This window comes from Podarcis bocagei (assembly GCF_964188305.1).
Source record: "Podarcis bocagei genome assembly, chromosome: 12".
Classification (NCBI taxonomy): domain Eukaryota; kingdom Metazoa; phylum Chordata; class Lepidosauria; order Squamata; family Lacertidae; genus Podarcis; species Podarcis bocagei.
Window position 1 is genome coordinate 14838504 of NC_138137.1, and position 21709 is coordinate 14860212.

A 21709-nucleotide genomic window follows, 5' to 3' on the forward strand; every position below is an offset into this window, starting at 1 on the left:
AAAGTTCAAGCTTGGTTTTCTATGTCTGGGGTAAGCCAGTATAAGATGCTGTTATTCTGAGACACTTCACATTTTAATCACATATCACCTGTGCTTAAAACTATTGCCACTGTTGCTGTTGTTGTTAATCTTTTTTTTTAAAAAAACTTGGATTATCTGTCTCTTACATCCTGCTCTGATATTTGCAGAAAACATAGCACTGTTGGCAGAAACTGCTCTGAGATTCCTAGAACTTGTCCAGTTGAAAAACTTGAACATGGAGAATGAACCAAATAGTGAAGAAATGGATGATGCAACACATCCAAGTGAAAATTATGATACTGGTAATGTATCTTTCACTTTCCTTTACTTAGAGCATGCTCATATGAATACTTATTGGGGAGTAAGCCCAATTGGATGTAGTGGTTGTTGTGTCCAAATGAACATGCATAGACTCAAGAGACTGTTAATTTTTTCATCTTTATGGTTCAGATTCCAGAAGGATGCTGAGAACTTCCGCTTCTTGAGAGCTACAGTAGGGATTTAAGATAATCTCCCAATTCCTAATGAGAAAGAGGCACCAAAAGACCAGTGCCACAGTCAAGCCGCGATACCTTTATCCAGTCCTTCAGGAAATCAGACTGGTGATCATCCTAGCAAGAAATTATGATTTAAGGATAGCCATCACCCTTCTTGGCATTTTAAAGCTCTGTGGAACTTGACAGAGCACAGAGAAAACATTGTCCTACAAGGCAGCCTAAAAATAGCTGCTCAAAGAAGATAAAATATTTTGAATAAATAGAGTTTTGCATGTAAAGCAGAAGTGGGGAACATGAGGCACAGGGGGCGGATTTAGCAATCCAGGCCTTTCTCACTGGCCTTTGGACTCTCCCCAGGCCACACCACTCCCATTGCCCTGCTTTGTGCCCTGATCAAGCCCTTATCAATCAGAGTGGCAGAGTGACCTTTATCTGTGATAATCCCGCTTGTTTGCTTGGATAGCTAGATGTGTTTGTGGGAGGTAGAAATCTCCAGCACTTGGGTGTCTGGAATATAGCCTATTGTACAAAGTTAAGAGTCATATCAATTTTTCCATCAACTTTTGCCTCTGGCCTCATCCACCACTGGCATGTGTCCCTGGAAGGTTGCTGATGAGGTAATGTAGCCTTCTGGCTGAAAGAAGTTCCTCATCCCTAAACTAGAGCCTTCCATATTCCCTATAGTGTTAAGGAGATCACTCCAATGGGCGTAAGTGCACAGGTATATCCTCAACACTGAAGTGTATGAGGAACGTAATGTTTGCAAAGTGAACTTTAGGTTCTGTGCAGCAAGTACCTCTAAAGAGGAGTTGCTTCCTAGTTTCTAAAATCTAAGGTATTTAATTGAGCAAATAGTCAGGGAGACTTGTAGTTGTCCCTTCAGTTTCAATGTTGCGCATCTACTCTAAACCTCTCACTCCAAGGCTACACAAAGCTACCCACAAGAGGTTCGTCTCCTGATCAAAATGTTTTTCTACCCACAATTGCGTGCTGGTCCTGCTTCTGCTCATTCTCTCTTTCTCTGTTCTATCCACTATCCCTTCCCCTGCCATCTGAAGGGCAGTCTTTTATCCTTGTGCTCCTCAAGCCACAGCAGGCCTAGAGTAACCTTTGAAGTTATAGGAATGGCCAGAAAATTGAATTTCTTGGGTGTTGTTAACATAGTGCTTTTTCTGCATATTTGCTGATCTACTTACACACATAACCACATACATCCAACAGGTAGATCGCGAGCCACTGGCAGATTGCGGGGGGTCCATGGTAGATCGAAGTAGATCACGGAGTGCCCCCCAAAGAAAACTTTGGCTCCCTAAAAAAAGTTCAACAACTCTGGTAGATCACTGCCAGTTTTTTATAGTGGGAGTAGATCTCAGTCTCTTGAAATTTGGATATGCCTGGCATACATGATTCCTTTAGAAGCAGTGACATTGTCAGTGCAGCAAATTGGATACCATAACCTCAACCAGTTTAGAACAAGAAAGCATAGAAACTCAATGCGAGTGTTGTAGTTCATGTGGGGCTGTGACTGCGCCCTGATGTGTATGCTGTGGGCCCAACCCATGGCCTTTGACCACCCATGGCCTAATGCCGTTATATATATGAGTGTGTGTGTGTATATTTTAAAAATATATATTAAATAATACAAAAATAATGACCAACAAAAGGCGGGATTCCTGAGTGCAAATAATACATCACAAGGATGATAACACAGTCACATCTGGTTTTTCCTTAACCTTTTTCTATGGTCTTCTTTGTAGAGCTTCAGGCCTTGCATGAAATGGTCCAACAGAAAGTTGTCACTTTGCTGAGCGACCCTGAAAACATTGTGAAGCAGACGCTGATGGAAAATGGAATAACTCGCCTTTGTGTCTTTTTTGGTCGTCAAAAAGCCAACGACGTTCTCCTCTCCCATATGATCACCTTTCTCAATGATAAGAATGACTGGCATTTACGAGGAGCATTTTTTGACAGCATAGTGGGTATGTGCTTGACAACAAATACCAGCTTTTTATCCTGGGGTCACATTTGGGCTGATAGCTTTATTAGGACCAACCCCAAAGTCACAGAAATGTGGTAAGCTTTCAAGTTTTCCAGAACTGTTCTTCAGATGAGACGTTATACAAATCAAGGGGTAGTGTGTGCAGGATTCCTTTTATGTGCAGATTGATAGAATGAATTAGCACAAGGAAGGAACACAGTCCCTCAGGCCTGTCACAGAAGACACTTTAACCTCAAAGCCAACATTTAGGAGAAGTTTTAGGAAGAGACAGGGTGGTATTTTAAGTAAATAAGCCTAGTTAATCTATGGAAGACTAGTTGCATCAGCCTATTACTGCAGGCAAGGTCACCCCAAGTGTTGAAGCAACATGTACGGTGAAGGAGGCAGGCATGTTTTATACTATGTTTTGGGCACAGTGGTGACCTTAGTTTAGACCCCTTGGGTAGGAATTGTCTTTACAGATATCCGTCTTCCCCCACACCTCTGGTTTTGTATACTACCTTGTCTGATGAAAACTTTCAGAAAATTTGAAAATTTGCCACATTTTTGTAAATTTATTGGTTGATCCTCATAAAGGTATTTTCCAACTGTGGAATTCATAGTTTTTTCTTGGGGACTAGCACAGCTACCTTTTGCTTTTTATAAGCAGATTTTCAGTGTATGAAATGAGGGTCTGTTAGTTTTTAATTGGGGGATTAAGAAGGTTTCAGTTGCTTATATGACTAATTGTCTGTGTTTGAGTGGCAGTGCTCCCCAACCTGGTTCCCTGCAGATGTTTTGGACTACAACTCCCACCAGCCCCAGCCAGCAAGGCCAGTAGTCAGGGCTGATGAAACACCCAAAACATCTGCAGGGCACAGGTTGAGGAAGGGTTGACTAAGGACTAAGCCTAAGGCAGGCATGGCCAAACTTGGCCCTCCAGATGTTTCGGGACTACAATTCCCATCATCCCTGACCGCTGGTCCTGTTAGCTAGGGATGATGGGAGTTGTAGTCACAAAACATCTGGAGGGCCGAGTTTGGCCATGCCTGGCCTAAAGTGTGGCAATAATAGCTGAATCATCTTATGTTTGAGTAACAATAATAAATACATATGAATTACCCTGGTGGATATGACCAACAGTATATCTAGTGCAATTCTCTGTACCCAGTTGGATGCTCCCTAGCAGCTCACAAGGGAGATAATATAGTCACATGCCATCTCTTGATGTTTATCTCTCACGTGTTTTAATCAGAAATACGTTAAGTCCCATTCTTCACTCTTACAACTCATACATCTATCTGGCATGACTATATGGCAATCTTAAAGTAATCTATGCTAGTGGCCATAATATTATCTTGTGGCATTGGAATCCATTACAGTGGTACATTGGTTCCCGAACGGCTTAGTTGACGAACCAATTGGCTCCCGAATGCCGAAAACCTGGAAGTAAGTGATCCGGTTTGTGAACGTTTTTCGGAAGCCGAATGTCTGTTTCGGCTGTTGGCATTGTTTCTGGGGCCAATCAGAAGTCGCGCCTTGGTTTGCAAATGTTTTGTACGTCGAATGGACTTCCAGAATGGATTGAGTTCGAGAACCAAGATAGCACTGTATTTAATGGTGGAAAATAGATTTAAGATGAGACCTGATGATGAAAAGCACTGAAGCTCATGGGTAGCTCAAATTGAACCCTACTTATTTGGGTTTTTCCCTTCTTCAGGATTGCATGAGTTAACCCTGCTTGCATGTGATATTTCTACTTGCGTTAGCTTTTAGGAATTGTAATTTGTTTTTATTCTGCCATGATTACAGGTGTTGCTGCTTATGTTGGCTGGCAAAGCTCTTCAATTCTAAAGCCTCTGCTCCAGCAAGGGCTCAGTGATGCAGAAGAATTTGTCATATATAAGGCCCTCAATGCCCTTACCTGTATGTGCCAATTAGGACTTTTGCAGAAACCACATATCTATGAGTTTGCCTGTGATATCGGTAAGCCTGCTCCCCTAGCAGCAATTTTCTACTTTTAACAATCTTTTGTCTAGCATGCCGTTTATATTGCCAACTTCATTATCCAGTATATAGCATCACTTAGTTGTGAACTTCTAATCAGAATGACATTTAAGCAGTTGTCATTCAGTGTGTATTATGTTCTTGGCCTTACCTTATGCTTTTTTACTCAGGAATGTTAGGGCTTATTTCAAAGTGACTGTGTATAGGATTCCAGCCTTGGAAAGCTGAGAAGTCTTTGTTGCCAGTTCTACACATCTTCTAGTTCACATGTTACACAAACCATAGAGATCCTGAGTCCATTAAATGCCACATGAAGGACTTACCCACACTTAAATAACCTGAGGAAATTAACAAAGACAACCGAGTCTCAACTTGGAATTGAACAGAATAATGTTTATTTACAGTGCCCAAATGCTGGTTGGCAAGGCAACTAAAAATGGCTTTTTGGCCTGAAGTGCCAAATGGAATGTCACAGACTAGCAAGATGGTTAGTTACTGCAAGGCTGAAGAGGTCTGCTCTCATGGGCTTGGGGAAGAAAAGCATGGAGCAGCCCCATGGGAGAGAGACATTGACAGGTGCCAGTTATAGGAAGAAGGTTTCCTGAAGGAAGTGGTCTGTGAGACACATTTAGTTGGAAAAAGATATTGAAATCTAGCCCACATAATGGGCCATTACACAACAAAATTCATGGATAGTGAATTTCCTGGGACCACCTGAGTCAAACATATTGAGTGTCATGTCATTTAAAAATGTGCTCGTGCCTTTGCTGAAAGAAGTGAGCTTGGGAGTTTTCAGGAAAGGCAAAAAGGGCATTTGATTTATTTTAACTGTAATAATACAGTTGCAGGTCAGAATGGAACAAAAGTCCAGGGTAGGTGTCTGCCATGAGGCAAGATCCTAATGTGAACTTGATTTGGTGTTATTTTATGTTGGATCTCCTTTGGAATTTAGTCTGAAGTATGTGTGTGAGTGTGAACTTGTTCCTGTTTTTAGAATTTTAATTGCATGACTTACATCAATTAAAATCGCTTCCTCTCTTTTTGTTCATTTCCTTCTGCAGCACCATTCCTGTGCCACCCTAATCTTTGGATACGCTATGGAGCAGTAGGATTTATAACTGTTGTAGCACAACATTTGAATATTGCTGATGTTTATTGCAAACTCATGCCTTACCTGCATCCTTTTATCACTCAGCCAATAATACAGGTAAGGAATCAACTAGATAAGCACCTTTCCTTCATTTGGAATTGCAGCATATAAAGGGCTTGAAAATAATTTAGCTTAATATCTTCATGCCCTGGCTCTGAAAGCTTCGTTAGATATTAGGATGATCAAGAAGGTGCTGCGAATGCCAGCATCTCAGTGGTGAACCCTCCCTACCTTTGCTGCAAGGGCTTACCACATGATGCAAAAGCATCATGTGAATTTTGCTGTCCGAGCCTGATTTCATTGGCTACTGCTGGTGGAGGTGAGAAAACCTGGAATATGGTGATCCCTAATGCATTTTCAAGGGACGCGGGTGGTGCTGTGGGTTAAACCAAAGAGCCTAGGACTTGCCGATCAGAAGGTCGGCGGTTCGAATCCCCGCGATGGGGTGAGCTCCCGTTGCTTGGTCCCTGCTCCTGCCAACCTAGCAGTTCAAAAGCACGTCAGAGTGCAAGTAGATAAATAGGTACCACTCCGGCGGGAAGGTAAACGGCGTTTCCGTGTGCTGCGCTGCTTCACTAGAAGCGGCTTAGTCATGCTGGCCACATGACCCGGAAGCTGTACGCCGGCTCCCTTGGCTAATAAAGCGAGATGAGTGCTGCAACCCCGGAGTCGGCCACAACTGGATCTAATGGTCAGGGGTCCCTTCACCTTTAATGCATTTTCAGTACTCAAATATATTATTTCAGTAGGGACAGGGGGGATTTGTGACATGGATGCTTCCCCCCACTCATGCAAAACCAGCCAGTGCAACGTGTGACCCAGCTCATCATGCATACAAACCCATCCTACCTAGGTTCTGTTGTGTAACAAACTGTTAGCAGGAACAAACAAAGCCATGCCAAAATGCATGCCAGGTCTGAGGAGCATTTTAATAAAATAGCCCAGATAGTTCAAACAGGCCCTGGGCAAATCCTGATTAGCTCTCAGCTTTCATTTTAGGGATGGGGCACCTGTGACCCTCCAGTTGTTGTGGGACTCCAGCACCCACCATCCTTGTTCCCTGACCATGCTGGCTGGGACTGATGGGAGCCAGAGTCCAACAACATATGGAGGGCCACAGATTCCTCTTTCCTGCATTAAATGCAAAGTGTAGTTTTCATTCCTCGGATGATTGTTGCGAGGGAAACCACAGTATGACTTGTGCAGTCCTTTACATGTTAAAAAGTGTTGCACAAATAACAAAAAGTAATTTAATATTATCCAAAGTAACTAGCTCAAAATAGTCTGATATAAAAGAAGTAGATATTTGCAAAGTTTTTAAACTTACCAGCCAGTCCCCTTTCTTTCAAAACCTACCACTGAGGTCAGTGTCTAGACCTGACCTCCCACTCATTCCCTCAAGAAGAAAAAATCCTCAGTTGCATTTCTATGGTCATCTGATTACTTCCTTGCTCCCTGTCCTGAATTACAGATAGATAAAGAAATAGTCCTACTGAGCGTCCTCAAAGAGCCTGTAAGCCGTTCTATATTTGATTACGCTCTGCGTTCCAAGGACATAGGAAGCCTTTTCAGAACTCTACAACTTCGTCAGAAGAAAAGGAATGGCGCTCTTCCCGACTGCCCTCCCCCTGAAGATCCAGCAATTGTGCAGCTGTTGAAGAAGCTACTTTCTCAAGTATATTCTTACTGCTATAATGGTAGTGCTGAGAATCCACAATAAAGCAAGGACATGTATTGTTTCAGCATCTGTACTACATCAAAGTAGTACTTTGCCAGCGGCGCTGACAATTTCTCCTGCACAAGCCCCATTGAAATGAATCTGAGTTATGAAACAGCAATGGTGTCCTTTTACATTTCAGTGGGGCTTGTGCATAAATGGAAGTTCTGTTTAGGAACCCATGGCTGCAGGAAGCTTATCAGATAGTCACCAAAACTATGTGGTTGGTCTTCGTCCCAGATTATTCTGTTTTATTATTGATTCCTATTGAGTAAGAGCTCTCTCAGCATAAGAACTTGCATAGAAGTCATATTGGCTTGATTTCCCAAATGTTTTCGTATCTGGGCAGCCCACAACAGACCTTCCAACATTCTGACCATTATTTGGGGAAGGGCCATAGCTCAGTGCCACAGTATCTGTTTTGCATGCCCCACATTCAGTTCCTGGGATGTTTACATAGAAACTGCCTTGGAGTGCCTCTTGTCTAAAGAGACACCTGCAGAGCCAGCGCCAGCTAGTAAAAGACTACTTAGCTAGATGGACCAATGGCCTGGCTCTGTATAAGGCAGTTTCCAATGTCCCTATTTAAAAAAGGTGCCCTGTTCTATTGTGGCAGCCAAAGCCACACATTTCTTTAGTTACACTGTAAATCTAACTTTTATATCCTGAACCCTCTTGAGCCCAATTGCCACATGTTAAAAACTGAAAATCTTTGCTCTGTCTTGATGAACTGTCTATTTTTTTGTTTTCTTTTGGGATAGGGAATGACTGAGGAAGAAGAAGACAAGCTGCTAGCCTTAAGAGACTTCATGCTGAAGTCCAACAAAGCGAAGGCCAACATAGTGGACCAGAGCCACCTTCATGACAGCGCCCAGAAAGGAGTGATAGACTTGGCAGCTCTGGGTATAACTGGGAGACAAGTTGATCTTGTTAAAACTAAGCAGGAGTCTGATGATAAACGCGGTTAGTATGGTCTTGTAATTTGCATTGTTGCTTTGTTTATAATTTTATATTGGAGGATTTAAAATGCTTATAGTAGACGTGGAAGAGTCCACTATCAACACATTCCATTCACATCTAGAATATCTGCTTACATTGAACTCTTCGGACTGAAGGCGAAATTTAACATCTTGAGTTCACATACGTCTTTATCGTTTAGTGGATGAAACATTGCAGATTTGAATGGGCCATCAAGCTTTCATGTGAAACTCAAGGTTTTCTTAATGGAAGCAATTCACATATAACAAGTGATTGCGCTGGCTTATTGAGTGATCTATAGGCCTGTGTGAATTAGTATAATATATGAGGATGGAGGTTCTGTACCAAGCTTGACTACAAGATATTCTCTCACAGCCTCCAGTCATGTTTCTCCAATTGTCAGTCTAGTTTCCTGCTAAACTACTCAAATATATGTAAAATAGGAAAATGGACAGGTTTTTATAGCTTTGTATAGTTTAACTTGGGGGGACGGGGTTGGCGCTGTGGTCTAAAACCACTGAGCCTAGGGCTTGCCGATCAGAAGGTCGGCGGTTCGAATCCCTGCAACGGGGTGAGCTCCCGTTGTTCGGTCCCAGCTCCTGCAAACCTAGCAGTTCAAAAGCACCTCAAAGTGCAAGTAGATAAATAGGTACCACTCCAGTGGGAAAGGTAAATGGTGTTTCCATGCACTGCTCTGGTTCGCCAGAAGCAGCTTAGTCATGCTGGCCATATAACCCGGAAGCTGTCTGCGGACAAATGCCGGCTCCCTTGGCAAGATGAGGGGACAAGATGAGCACGCAACCCCAGAGTCGTTCGCGACTGGACCTAACGGTCAGGGGTACCTTTACCTTTATAGTTTAACTTTGGCAGCAGTATATGAAGCTGTAGTTGGCTGTAAAAAAGTAAAAATCATGTGAATTAAAAGTGTCATAAGGAAACCCATTTTCAAGCTAGGTAGGCACAATATATTGAAATGAAGTTTCTGTGTATTTTGCCCTATTTGTCCAACTTGGCTGTGTCTGTTCTAACTTTTAGATGTGTTTACATAACGGCCTGAAAAACCATCTTGGAGATACATGATTCTTTCCCTACCACCACCACCACCACCACAAACTTGGCATTCTAGAACAATTACTTCCGTAATGCTAAGGCCAGCATAACCTTGCAAAAAACCACAAGGTTCATTCACCGATCTGTATAAATACAGATGACATGGGTCATCTGCAGAAATTAGGCTAAGCATTCCAAGTTTATTTCATCTGGTGATGGATTGAAACTTTTGCCCAAGTCATGTAGCAGCTGATTTATATGATCCAGCACTCAGTTTAACATTATGCCACAATAAATCAGGTTATGTAACTCAAAACTCTGCTTATACTGTACATTTTGGTTGTTTTGTTATAAACAAAATCTTACTGTGATCCTTCTTTTGGGTCTTGCTGACCTCAGCTAGAAAACATGTAAAACAAGATTCAAATGTAAATGAGGAATGGAAGAGTATGTTTGGCTCTCTGGAACCTTCTAACATGCCTCAGCCAATTAGCAAAGGCCACAGCCAAGCCACAGATCAAGAAGCCATTCAGAGTGGGAAATCTCTTCGGTCAGAGTCCTCCGCTGGCATTTGTGCTCCTTTGTCATCCTCACCACAGGTACTTCTGGGGTTTTTTTTAATTAGTGTGTTTTACCATAGAATTAGAAGAGCTGCCAATAGTTTTTAACATAGAGTAATTTATTTTTACTCTCAATGCTCAATCATTTCTTTGAAATAGACTCTGGATCTATTTTTTTATACTATAAACTGCCCTGTGATATCCAGCTGAAAGGCGGTTTATAAATTTAATTAATAATGAATAAATAATATTTTTAAACAAGATTAATAGTCCTGAAACTACAACTTCTGAACTCAAATCAGCTTTTGATTTGGATGTTGTGGGGTGAATCAGATGTTGAAGCGAATTGTCAAGCCAACAACCCACTAGTAAGATACAGAACTCTTGACTGACCTGTGTCTTGGGCTAAATGAACCTGTGAGTGGGATCAGTGGTGTCACTCCTGCTTGGTGAAGTTTACAGCTCCATAGAGCAGCTCAGAGTCTGCTCAAACAGTCAAAATATTTTTGCATTAGGTTATCATGGGCATCTGTTTTTTTATGTTTAAGTGTGTGTGTGTGTGTGTGTGTGTGTGTATACACATATACATACACACATTTCATGCGTCTGATAAAGTACAGTGGTGCCTCGCAAGACGAAAAGAATCCGTTCTGTGATTCTCTTCGTCTAGCGGTTTTTTCGTCTTGCGAAGCAAGCCCATTGACAGATTAGTGGATTAGCGCTATTAGCGGCTTTTAGCGGCTTATCGGCTTATTGGATCAGCTGATAAGTGGCTTAGCGGCTTAGAAAAAAGGGGGGAAGGAAAAAAACCCCGCAGGAACTCTCAAGACATTTTCGTCTTGCGAAGCAAGCCCATAGGAGATTCGTTTTGCGAAGCACCTCCAAAACAGAAAACTCTTTTGTCTAGCGAGTTTTCCGTCTTGCGAGGCATTCGTCTTGCGGGGCACCACTGTAGTTCACAAAAGCTTTTCTCATTATAAAAGTGTTGGCATTTAAGGTACCACAAGACTCTCTGCTGGTTTTGCTACAGCAGACTAACACAGCTATCCTTCTGGAAGTTATATTTGAGATCATCCATAGAGACCTTTTTCAGGGCGCCCTCAGCACCTGAGCTTTGTCTACTGGGGAGGTCGTTTTCTATGGTTGTGGTCCACCTGTGCCTCACTTTGCACCAACTTTTCTGTCTTTAAAGAGTCAGGTAAAATCTGTCTTGTTTACCTGGGCTTGCTTGGGATCTGACTGGGAAAAATCCAGGATATAAATAAATAAAATTAAACAAGCAATAAATTAGTAAAATGGTAGTTTGGAGTACAGGCAGCGGCTGTTTCACGTGCATCTGGTTGATGCGTGATCACACACACCTGGAAGTGGCCCAAATATGGGTCGGGGTGGGCTGGCACACACTCTGCCAACACGTGTGGGGATCGGGAATGGAAACCCCGTGCAAAACGGCCGCTGCCTGTAAAGTTGATTTCTGATGCAGAAGCTGGTTTTGAATTATAGAAGAGAGGATGTCGCCCTTTCCTTTGAAACATAAAACACGGATCGCGTTTTCTAAACGTGACTACACAACTGGGCTTATTCCTTTCAGGCAGCAGATGGAACTGTTGTCCAAGCCAGAAAACCAACCATACAAGTGTTAAGCAATATAGCTTCGCCTTCCACATACCAGCTGCGCATTACTACTTGTAAAACGGAACTTCAGCAGCTGATACAGCAGAAACGTGAACAGTGCAACGCGGAAAGAATTGCCAAGCAGATGATGGAGAATGCAGAATGGGAGAGCAAGCCACCGCCTCCAGGTAATACTTGCTATACTCTTGACATACGGCCAGAGCTGCTATGAGTGTAGCACCAAACTGTCCCCTTTTAGCCCTGCAGACACCAAGGTCTACTGGCATGGGGTTGTATTTCTATTTATTGTGTCCTCTGAAGTCCAATTTGGCTGGTCTGTTTGCAAAGAAATAGAACATGTTAGCAGGAAACCAGGGCTCTGTATTACAGGGGGAGACTTCACAAGTGGAGGAGGCTCCCTGCTTGCGGACAGGTCAGCCTCCAGCTTGGTGGGAGTGGAGGTAGTGCACTTATTCCTGCTGTTCTGCTCTACTTAAGTGTGTAATGCCTGAATGGGGTTTTAGTGGCTTGTAGATTGAGGGGCTGGGAGCTGGGGGCACTGTTATACAGTGGTTCCGCTCCTTCCTCCTGCGCCGTGTCCAGAAAGTGGTGGTGGGGGATGAGTGTTCAGACCCCTGGGCCCTCACTTGTGGGGTGCCTCAGGGTTCTGTCCTCTCCCCCATGCTTTTCAACATCTACATGCAGCCGCTGGGAGAGATCATCAGGGGGTTTGGGCTGGGTGTTCATCAGTATGTGGATGATACCAAGCTCTACCTCTCTTTCAAATCAGAACCAGTGAAGGCAGTGAAGGTCCTGTGTGAGTGCCTGGAGGCGGTTGGAGGATGGATGGCAGCTGACAGATTGAGGTTGAATCCTCACAAGACAGAAGTACTGTTTTTGGGGGACAGGAGGCAGGCAGGTGTGGAGGACTCCCTGGTCCTGAATGGGGTAATTGTGCCTCTGAAGGACTAGGTGCACAGCCTGGGAGTCATTTTAGACTCGCAGTTGTCCATGAAGGCACAGGCCAATTCTGTGTCCAGGGCAGCTGTTTACCAGCTCCATCTGGTACGCAGGCTGAGATCCTAGCTGCCCGCAGACTGTCTTGCCACAGTGGTGCATGCTCTAGTTATCTCTCGCTTGGACTACTGCAATGCACTCTATGTGGGGCTATCTTTGAAGGTGACCCGGAAACTACAAGTCATCTAGAATGTGGCAGCTAGATTGGTGACTGGGAGAGGCTGCCAAGACCACATAACACTGGTCTTGAAAGACCTACACTGGCTCCCAGTACGTTTCCGAGCACAATTCAAAGTGTTGGTGCTGACCTTTAAAGCCCTAAATGGTCTTGGTCCAGTATACCTGAAGGAGCGTCTCCACCTGCATCGTTCAGCTGAGGTCCACACTGAGGTCCAGCACCGAGGGCCTTCTGGCAGTTCCCTCTCTGTGAGAAGCCAAGTTACAAGGAACCATACAGAGGGCCTTCTCGGTAGTGGCAACCGCCCTATGGAACACCCTCCCACCAGATGTCAAAGAGAAAAACAACTTCCAGACTTTTAGAAGACATCTGAAGGCAGCCCTGTTTAGGGAAGCTTTTAATTGTTGGAAGCCGCCCAGAGTGGCTGGGTATAAATAATAAATTATTATTATTATTGTTGTTGTTGTTGTTGTTGTTATTGTTATTACTACTACTACTACTACTACTATAGTTTGTCAAACATCACTTGCATGTCGTTGCTACAGAGCTGCTGAACCAGTGCTGTCTGAATGTAGTTTGGAACTTAGCTTTGTTAGGTGGCATGTGACGAAAGAAACAAACAAAATTAAGGTAGCTCTGTCAATTGTAGTAGGCAGAGCCAAGCAGGAAACTTGCAATCTTGTTTAAAAGAGAACATGCTACGTAACATAATAGTATATATACAAGTACGTGTCCTGGTCCTTTGCAGGTACAAAATATCTACTTGTGTGGACACTTTTGAATTACTTTTCACACAAATAGTTTTGTATTATTTTGATTAAAATATTCACACCATACCTTTCCATCATAATGGGGTATCACACCCATTTACAAAACTTAAATATTGTCATAAAACAGCAGACATTGCAATCATCAGAAGCTTGTGGAAGCAGTTAGTTTTCATTGTCACCTGACAGCCAAACAAGAACGTGCTAAATGAATAATTGTATGCTGCCCAGTACATAAAATAAGGCCTTTGAATAGTTGTCTCTACTCTGTGATGAATTTGGAATTGAAGTGCATCTACATTGTAAAACTGCTAAGATATATTTTAGTTTTCCATCTGTGAGAAAAGAGAGCCAGAAACATGGCAACATTTATCCTTCATGTACTTTGTAAGTGATATATGACACGTAATCCTAATCCTATAACTCATTAGTCTCCATGTAGCATCTGACATTCCTAGAAGCAAACAGCATGCAAGATGTTTACTGGCTTGAGAGTCTAGTTAAATTTCTTGGCCAAATGCTTTCTAATTCTTTGCACATTTCTGAAATATTTAAACAAGCTCCTGTCCATTCAAAAGTAACGATGCTAACTTTGTCGAAAAGACAAAGCATTATAAAACAATTTGAAAAGTAAATCTTGCATTTCCTGTTCACTTTCAAATATATTACATGTTTATCCTGATCTAGTAATTGCTGATATATACAGTTGTCACAGTCTAAAGTCCCATGTGTGAGACATTTTGCAAACGGAACTCCTGCATGTGTTTGCTTCACCGCTGATATTAATGGGGAAAAATTCTGTTGCTTTCCTTAGGATGGCATCCTAAAGGACTTCTGGTTGCTCACCTTCATGAGCATAAGTCTGCTGTGAACCGCATTAGAGTTTCTGATGAACATTCAATTTTTGCCACATGTTCAAATGATGGAACAGTGAAAATATGGAACAGTCAGAAAATGGAGGGCAAGACGACTACTACTAGGTAATGTGTAACACCACAGGATGGCAGGATACTCATAAATAATAAATAAATAAGATTAAAACTTTTGCACCAACACAAATATTTTGCTACCATCTGGGTAGCTTAAGAACACATGCTCACTATTTTTTTATTTTTTATTCATTGGCAATGGTGTTTGAAATCCTCTTGGATGTTGCCGTTCAGATGTGTTACTAAAATAACAGAATCCAGCATTTTAAAATTATATTTCCTTTGACTTACACCATCCCTTTATTCATATATATTTATTACTTATCTTGCTCTATCTCTATCCACTTCGACTCTTCAGTGTTTAAACAGTGAATGAAGAGCTGAAGTAAAATAAATATCACATGGGCTCAGCGTGGCTTATAGCACTGTGTTTAAACACCAATAGCTCTGTTCCCTAAGGTTTCACAATCTCAGGAATTAAATGGTCTGGGGGATAGACTGAGTGGGGGCAAAACAAAATCTGTTTTTTAAAAGTGAATTGTTCATACCTCAGCCAAAGCAACCATTAAAAAAAAATCATAGGATAATGCTTTCTGCAGACATGCTAAATGTCTATTGTTAAAGAGGTGCTGAAGAGTTAAGTGGGATGGATCACAATCTTTGCCCAGGAAGTAGGTGAATCTTTACTCCCAGGCTTTGGAATGCTGCTGCTCTCCAGCAGCAACATAAAATAAGGAGCTGCAGAGTGGGATGTTCAGATATAGGGAGTCTGTAGCTGTTATTTCACATACCCACCCCTTCCAGATTAAAAAGGAAAAAGAAACAAAAATTCCAGAAAATAGTAGTCACTTATTCTCCTAACCAAATGAAGGACTACTGAACACTTGCAGGGACCAGTTGAGTTAAGACAAACAACTTCACTGAATGGAAAATACAATTCGTTGATTGCTTACTATGTAAAACGTACTTGCTGTGTCACTGTTCGTGTCTCCCTCCCCCAATTCAAATAATAAATATATTCCTATCCAATCATAACTCAGCTGATATTATATCAGGTGATCCAACTTGTAATTTCTCTCCCAAGTTGATGGAAAAGGGGATCTCTTAACAGAAAATATTCATTTTCCTAACAAAACTGCAAATTCCCAGGATTCTGTAGAACAAGCCATGATAGGAGAGATGTTTTAAATTTAGTTGTCTATTTGATATTTCATTGGACCTTACTGTTCAATTTGTGTAGATTTTTAGAATCTAGCAGTCTTTGAACTATGTCCTTTCTGCTTTCTACGACAGGTCAATCTTGACATATTCCCGGATTGGAGGGCGTGTGATGACGCTTACATTTTGCCAGGGTTCTCATTACCTGGCTGTAGCTTCAGATAATGGAGCTATTCAACTTCTCGGGATTGAAGCTTCAAAACTACCCAAGTCTCCTAAGATCCATCCAATACAAAGCAGGTTTTTATCAATCCTTTGATGCATCCCTTTGGGTATCTGCTGGGCTCACTAGCAAGCTCATATTAGAAGCCTGAAATGGTATAATCTACTCTTGCCACCTCATTCTCCTGAATGTGTGTAGGTACTACACCCAGGGCCGGGTTTAGGTTTGATGAGGCCCTAAGCTACTGAAGGTAATGGGGCCCTTTATATGTTCAGCTGTCCTTTGTCAACAACAAATTGTCGCTGTTTTTTTGTGTTGAATATACAGTGGTACCTCAGGTTACATACGCTTCAGGTTACAGACTCCGCTAACCCAGAAATAGTGCTTCAAGTTAAGAACTTTGCTTCAGGATGAGAACAGAAATCGTGCTCCTGCGGTGGCGCGGTGGCAGCAGGAGGCCCCATTAGCTAAAGTGGTGCTTCAGGTTAAGAACAGTTTCAGGTTAAGAACAGACCTCCGGAACGAATTAAGTACTTAACCCAAGGTACTACTGTATGCTGTAATTTATGGACCTAATAGGTATCTAAAGCCATTTGCACATAACAAAATATGTATTTTATCAAAATAATTGTTGAACTTATCTTATATTTTGGAAATGTACATCCAGTTTTTCTCCCTTTTATTTTTTGTAGTCCACAAGAGAGTGGAGCCCTAAGCTATAGCTTGTTTAGCTTATACGTAAATCTGGCTCTGGCTACACCTCTGCTACACCTGAGTTCCTTCATTCAGATATTGAGTTTATTGTGGGCACTGAGGAAGATAGAGACATGCAGAGAACATTTTGCTCCTGTTACACTGCCCTCTCATTTTTCTTGCCAGGGAGGTCATTCTTTTCCAAGATTTGTGAGAGGGCTGAATGAATACTTGGGGCATGAATGATAAAACAAGTATCTGCTATAACTAGGTACAGAATCTCCATTCAGATCCAGAATTAGTAGTTCCAGCCAAATATGCATCAGTAGAGTGGAAGGCTATAGGCAAAAGAAGCAAAAGTGTGGACAATTTGAAGTCCTGTGACATTTCAATGAATTATACCCATCTTGTCATCTCCTTTACTCAGGTTTTTAGATCAGAGGGACGATGGCTGTGTCGTCGACATGCATCACTTCAATTCAGGAGCCCAGTCAGTGTTGGCGTACGCCACTGTGAATGGTTCCTTAGTGGGATGGGACCTGAGATCTTCTAATAATGCCTGGACATTGAAGCATGAGTTACGGTTGGGACTTATAACCTCATTTGCTGTAGACATACATCAATGCTGGCTTTGTATCGGTAAGATGCATTTTGTGTTTCCCCCATTTAATAATTATATGTATTTAGAATCACTGTATAAATTAAATTGCTCTTCGTGCAGGTCTTGTGGGGAGTGACTGCAACAAGTTTGCTTTCAAGAGGGGCAGTTTAGTTAGGTTGCCGGAGAGATGGGTGGATTTGACTTCAACTCCATTTTCTGTTATGGATTTAATCTGGGCAGATCATGTCCTCTCCTTGGTTTCCCAGTGAGTTGCTATTCAGGGCTGTTACAAGGGGCAAGTGCACTAAATCTCTTTGCGAAAGATAAAAAGTGTAAGTGATTAGCGGAAATCAAAAATGTCTTTGAACCTTAGGCATACTGGCACAGTATGTGTATAATCAGGGCCAGTGGACATTGCTTAAAATGTCATTAACTTCAGTCTTAACCATGTCTAAAGGTAAAAGTAAAGGGACCCCTGACCATTAGGTCCAGTCGTGACCAACTCTGGGGTTGCGGCACTCCTCTCGTTTTATTGACCGAGGGAGCCGGCGTACAGCTTCCGGGTCATGTGGCCAGCATGACTAAGCCACTTCTAGCGAACCAGAGCAGTGCACGTAAACGCCGTTTACCTTCCCGCCAGAGCGGTACCTATTTATCTACTTGCACTTTGACGTGCTTTCGAACTGCTAGGTTAGCAGGAGCAGGGACTGAGCAATGGGAGCTCACCCCATCGCAGGGATTCGAACCGCCGACCTTCTGGTCGGCAAGTCCTAGGCTCAGTGGTTTAACCCACAGCGCCACCCGCGTCCCTACAAGTCTACTCAGAAGTAAATATTGAATTTAATGGGGCTTACTCCTTGGTCAGTAGGGCTAGGATTGTGGCTGATAGTCTCTTTTTCTTTACAAGGTACAAGCAGTGGTACCATGGCATGCTGGGACATGAGATTTCAGTTACCCATCTCTAGCCATTCCCATCCTTCCAGAGCACGGATCAGACGTCTGCTTATGCATCCCCTCTCCCAGTCGTGGGTGATTGCAGGTAGAGCTCACTCTCTTTCTCTATCAGAGCACTAGCAAAATGGCAGATGGCCACCCAACCTCTGCTTAAAAACCTCCAAGGAAGGTTCTTATGGGATTCTGTTCCACTGTACTGTAAGTTCTTCCTTAGGTTTAGTTGGAATAAGTGAGGGCATTCTCCAGCGGTTGCTAAGGGACAGTCTTCAAAAGCATTTATCTTAATGAGTGCTGTCAGCAGCCAAGTAACTCGTTTTCCTCATCCCTTTTTATATTGCTAGACTATAATGCAAGAAATAAACCCTAAGATGTAAGTCTGCCCCCATTTCTGCACTTTTGGTTTATAACCGTTGTTCATGGCTTTTCCGTAGCTGTTCAAGGCAATAATGAAGTCTCCATGTGGGATATGGAAACAGGCGACAGACGCTTCACCTTATGGGCCAGCACTGCCCCACCTCTTTCAGAACATCAGGTTTGGCTTTCTGATTGTAAAGTTTTGAGCAGAATAAAACAGGCCTATGTAGTTTTTAGTCCTTTGGTGGATATTAAATGCCCATCATGCCAAAGTTTTATGTTTTCAGTTGAAAAGAGATGCATTATCTATACTGGGTTAGGCAAAATACATTTTACCAATTCTGAAAGTGCTTCCTGTGTACTTCCGGGTGCAATTCAAAGCACTGATGTTAACTTCTAAAGCCCTGTGTAGCTTGGGGCAAGTGTATTAAGCCCAGATAGTGGTACCAAACAAAACGATGTAAGCTTTCAGTTTCTCAGAACTCTTCATTAGGCGAGATAATACACGAAGCAGAAATTGGGGAGATGATGCAGAGGGGATTAAAAAATACAACCTTAAGGTTTGCATTCAGACTCAGTCTGAAGATGTAGATTACAGACTAAATCATTTAGATTTCAGGCTGAATTATATGCTTGCAGGCACTGAATTACACATAGGATTCTTGGATGAAGAGGCAGTTGCTGAGCCCCATTTCGAAACATAAAAGCCTGGCTATCACTCTGACCTGTCTCTGTTTTAGCCCCTATTTGCTTACTTTAGACTTGCCATACGTTCCGAATTTCCCGGACGTATCTGGAATACTGCAGTCACAAGCAGTGTCCAAGGGGAAATCAGCCAAATCAGTGGGGAAATCCTGACATTTGGCAGCAACCCTAGCTTACTTGGAAGTAAGTACCACTGTCCTCATTGGGGCTTACTCTTGAGAAAGTGTGCATAAGATTGCAACCATTCAAACCTATGCACGTTTACCCAGGTGTAAGAGCTATGGGGACCAGTGGGACTTACATACTTGTGAATAAGTGCAGGATTGCAGCCTTAGTGTTTTTATCTACTACTGTTTGAATAATTTTCTTTTGCTAAATGCTCAACAGCTGTTTTTATTCTCCTTGTATTGTTTTCTATCCTGAGATTTCAATTTATTTCATAACTTTGATTTGATTTATTAAAAAGAAAACAAAAAAGCAATTGTTTATAGTTGTAATTTGAAGTTCAGTGTCTTTCATTAGAAGCTACAGCTATGTGAAGGTGTTCAGGATTAGTTCCTTAATGACATGATTGTTAAGATAACTCAATTTTTAAAAGTTAGCATACTTTAACACCAGTTGTTGAAAAAAACCCCTATTTTCCCACCCTTTAGCCTTCACCTCATAGTGTTCATGGAATATACTGCAGCCCAGCAGATGGAAATCCTATATTACTGACAGCAGGTTCAGACATGAAGATAAGGTAAAATCTAAGAAATGATGATATCTCACCACCACAGAAGCTAGAGTTTCCCTTTCTGCATAAAAATCCCATATGAAGTAAAAAAAACCCAACCAAACTTGTGAGGTGCAGAATTTCTTTGACTAACATATTGATTCAAACTGGTTGGTGGGAGGAGGAAACCTACCAGATTTAGTGTGTGTTAGATGGTTTACACTTTTGTTTAAACCTTGCTTACACTTTTGTGTAAACCTGAACACCAAACTGTAAGGCTTTGAAATAGAAATATACCACAAGTGCGTTATAGAATAAAATTTTCTAGTCACCTGATGTCAGGGTAGACGGGCCTGTGATGTGACCCTATACCGCTTTCCTTATGATAGCTGCAATGCTGTTTTAAAGGCTGGAAGGATTCTGGTCAAAGATTTTAGGTTTTATATTGTCGCCTTTGTTCTTTGCAGGTTCTGGGATTTAGCATACCCTGAGAGGTCTTACATTGTTGCTGGAAGTTCAAGCAGCCCATCTGTGTCTTATTATAGGAAGATCATTGAAGGCACAGAAGTTGTTCAGGTATAGTTGCTCGCAAGTCTCATTCCCAGACCTGGGAAAGTGGGAATTGTTCCACTGTCACTGCAGGCAGTAGCTATCTGTGAGCACATTCATATTCCACATAGCAAACTCGACAGCTCTGGATTAACTGTCAAATTTGCATGTAACAAAATAAAGAGTGTATCCAGTATGCACTTGGTGGGCTTAAAACAGGAAAGCACCTTTCAGGGACGTGGGTGGCGCTGTGGGTTAAACCACAGAGCCTAGGACTTGCCGATCAGAAGGTTGGCGGTTCGAATCCCCGCGACGGGCTGAGCTCCCGTTGCTCGGTCCCTGCTCCTGCCAACCTAGCAGTTCGAAAGCACGTCAAAGTGCAAGTAGATAACTAGGTACCGCTCTGGCGGGAAGGTAAAGGGCGTTTCCATGCACTGCTCTGGTTCACAGGAAGTGGCTTAGTCATGCTGGCCACATGACCTGGAAGCTGTACACCAGCTCCCTTGGCCAATAAAGCTAGATGAGCACCGCAACCCCAGAGTCGTCCACGACCGGACCTATTGGTCAGGGGTCCCTTTACCTTTACCTTTCAATAAAAACAGTTAAATACAACGCAAAACAGGAAAGCACCTGAAACCGAAAGGATTTAGTCATCAACGTTTCACCATTTCCCCTTTTCAACAGGAAATTCAAAACAAGCAGAAGGTGGGCCCCACTGATGAAACCCCTCGAAGGGGTCCCGAGTCTTTACCAGTTGGGCATCATGACATTATCACAGACATTGCTACTTTTCAGACCACTCAAGGATTTATAGTTACTGCATCACGAGATGGCATTGTCAAAGTGTGGAAGTAAAAGTTGCACTGACCTATAGGAACTGTAAATACAGGTAATAAAGAGAAACAGGACAGGATTGAGTATCTTTTGAAGAATTGCTTCGAGAACATAAAATGATGGATTGTAAAGCTCATGATGGTGACCAGTGGTCCTTTCAGAACCTGCCATTGTATTAAAGTAGAGTGACTCATGCAGCGTTTTTATGAAACAACCAAGCAAATGCAGTTTAAAATGGAGACATCACGCTTAACTTCTGACCATGTTATTCTTTGGAAGTCTAAAAGATGGTTTATTATCACATGAAGAAATCTGTTACATCAACAATATTTATGTAAACTGACTGTTTTTTTATTTACTTGAGCGAATGAGAAAGAACGATAAAATGGTTGCACTATTGTTCATGTATATTCAAATCCCTGTATACCTAATAATGAAAAAATAAAAAGAGTTTGGATCA

General features: G+C 42.3%; 1 protein-coding gene across 2 annotated transcripts in view; it reads left to right on the forward strand.

Moving 5' to 3' along the window:
* PIK3R4 (phosphoinositide-3-kinase regulatory subunit 4) overlaps nt 1-21709 on the forward strand; it is a 29466-nt gene extending 7757 nt beyond the window's left edge. For both annotated transcript variants that reach the window (XM_081164328.1, XM_081164329.1), the window contains exons 5-20: nt 189-323; nt 2276-2497; nt 4309-4482; nt 5565-5710; nt 7125-7328; nt 8132-8333; nt 9798-9997; nt 11550-11760; nt 14349-14514; nt 15757-15921; nt 16965-17176; nt 18046-18177; nt 18524-18624; nt 19805-19893; nt 20334-20442; nt 21100-21709. In XM_081164328.1, coding sequence (XP_081020454.1) covers nt 189-323; nt 2276-2497; nt 4309-4482; nt 5565-5710; nt 7125-7328; nt 8132-8333; nt 9798-9997; nt 11550-11760; nt 14349-14514; nt 15757-15921; nt 16965-17176; nt 18046-18177; nt 18524-18624; nt 19805-19893; nt 20334-20442; nt 21100-21270 — 2639 coding nt within the window. In that variant the 3' untranslated portion in view covers nt 21271-21709. The remainder of the gene's footprint in view (nt 1-188; nt 324-2275; nt 2498-4308; nt 4483-5564; nt 5711-7124; nt 7329-8131; nt 8334-9797; nt 9998-11549; nt 11761-14348; nt 14515-15756; nt 15922-16964; nt 17177-18045; nt 18178-18523; nt 18625-19804; nt 19894-20333; nt 20443-21099) is intronic.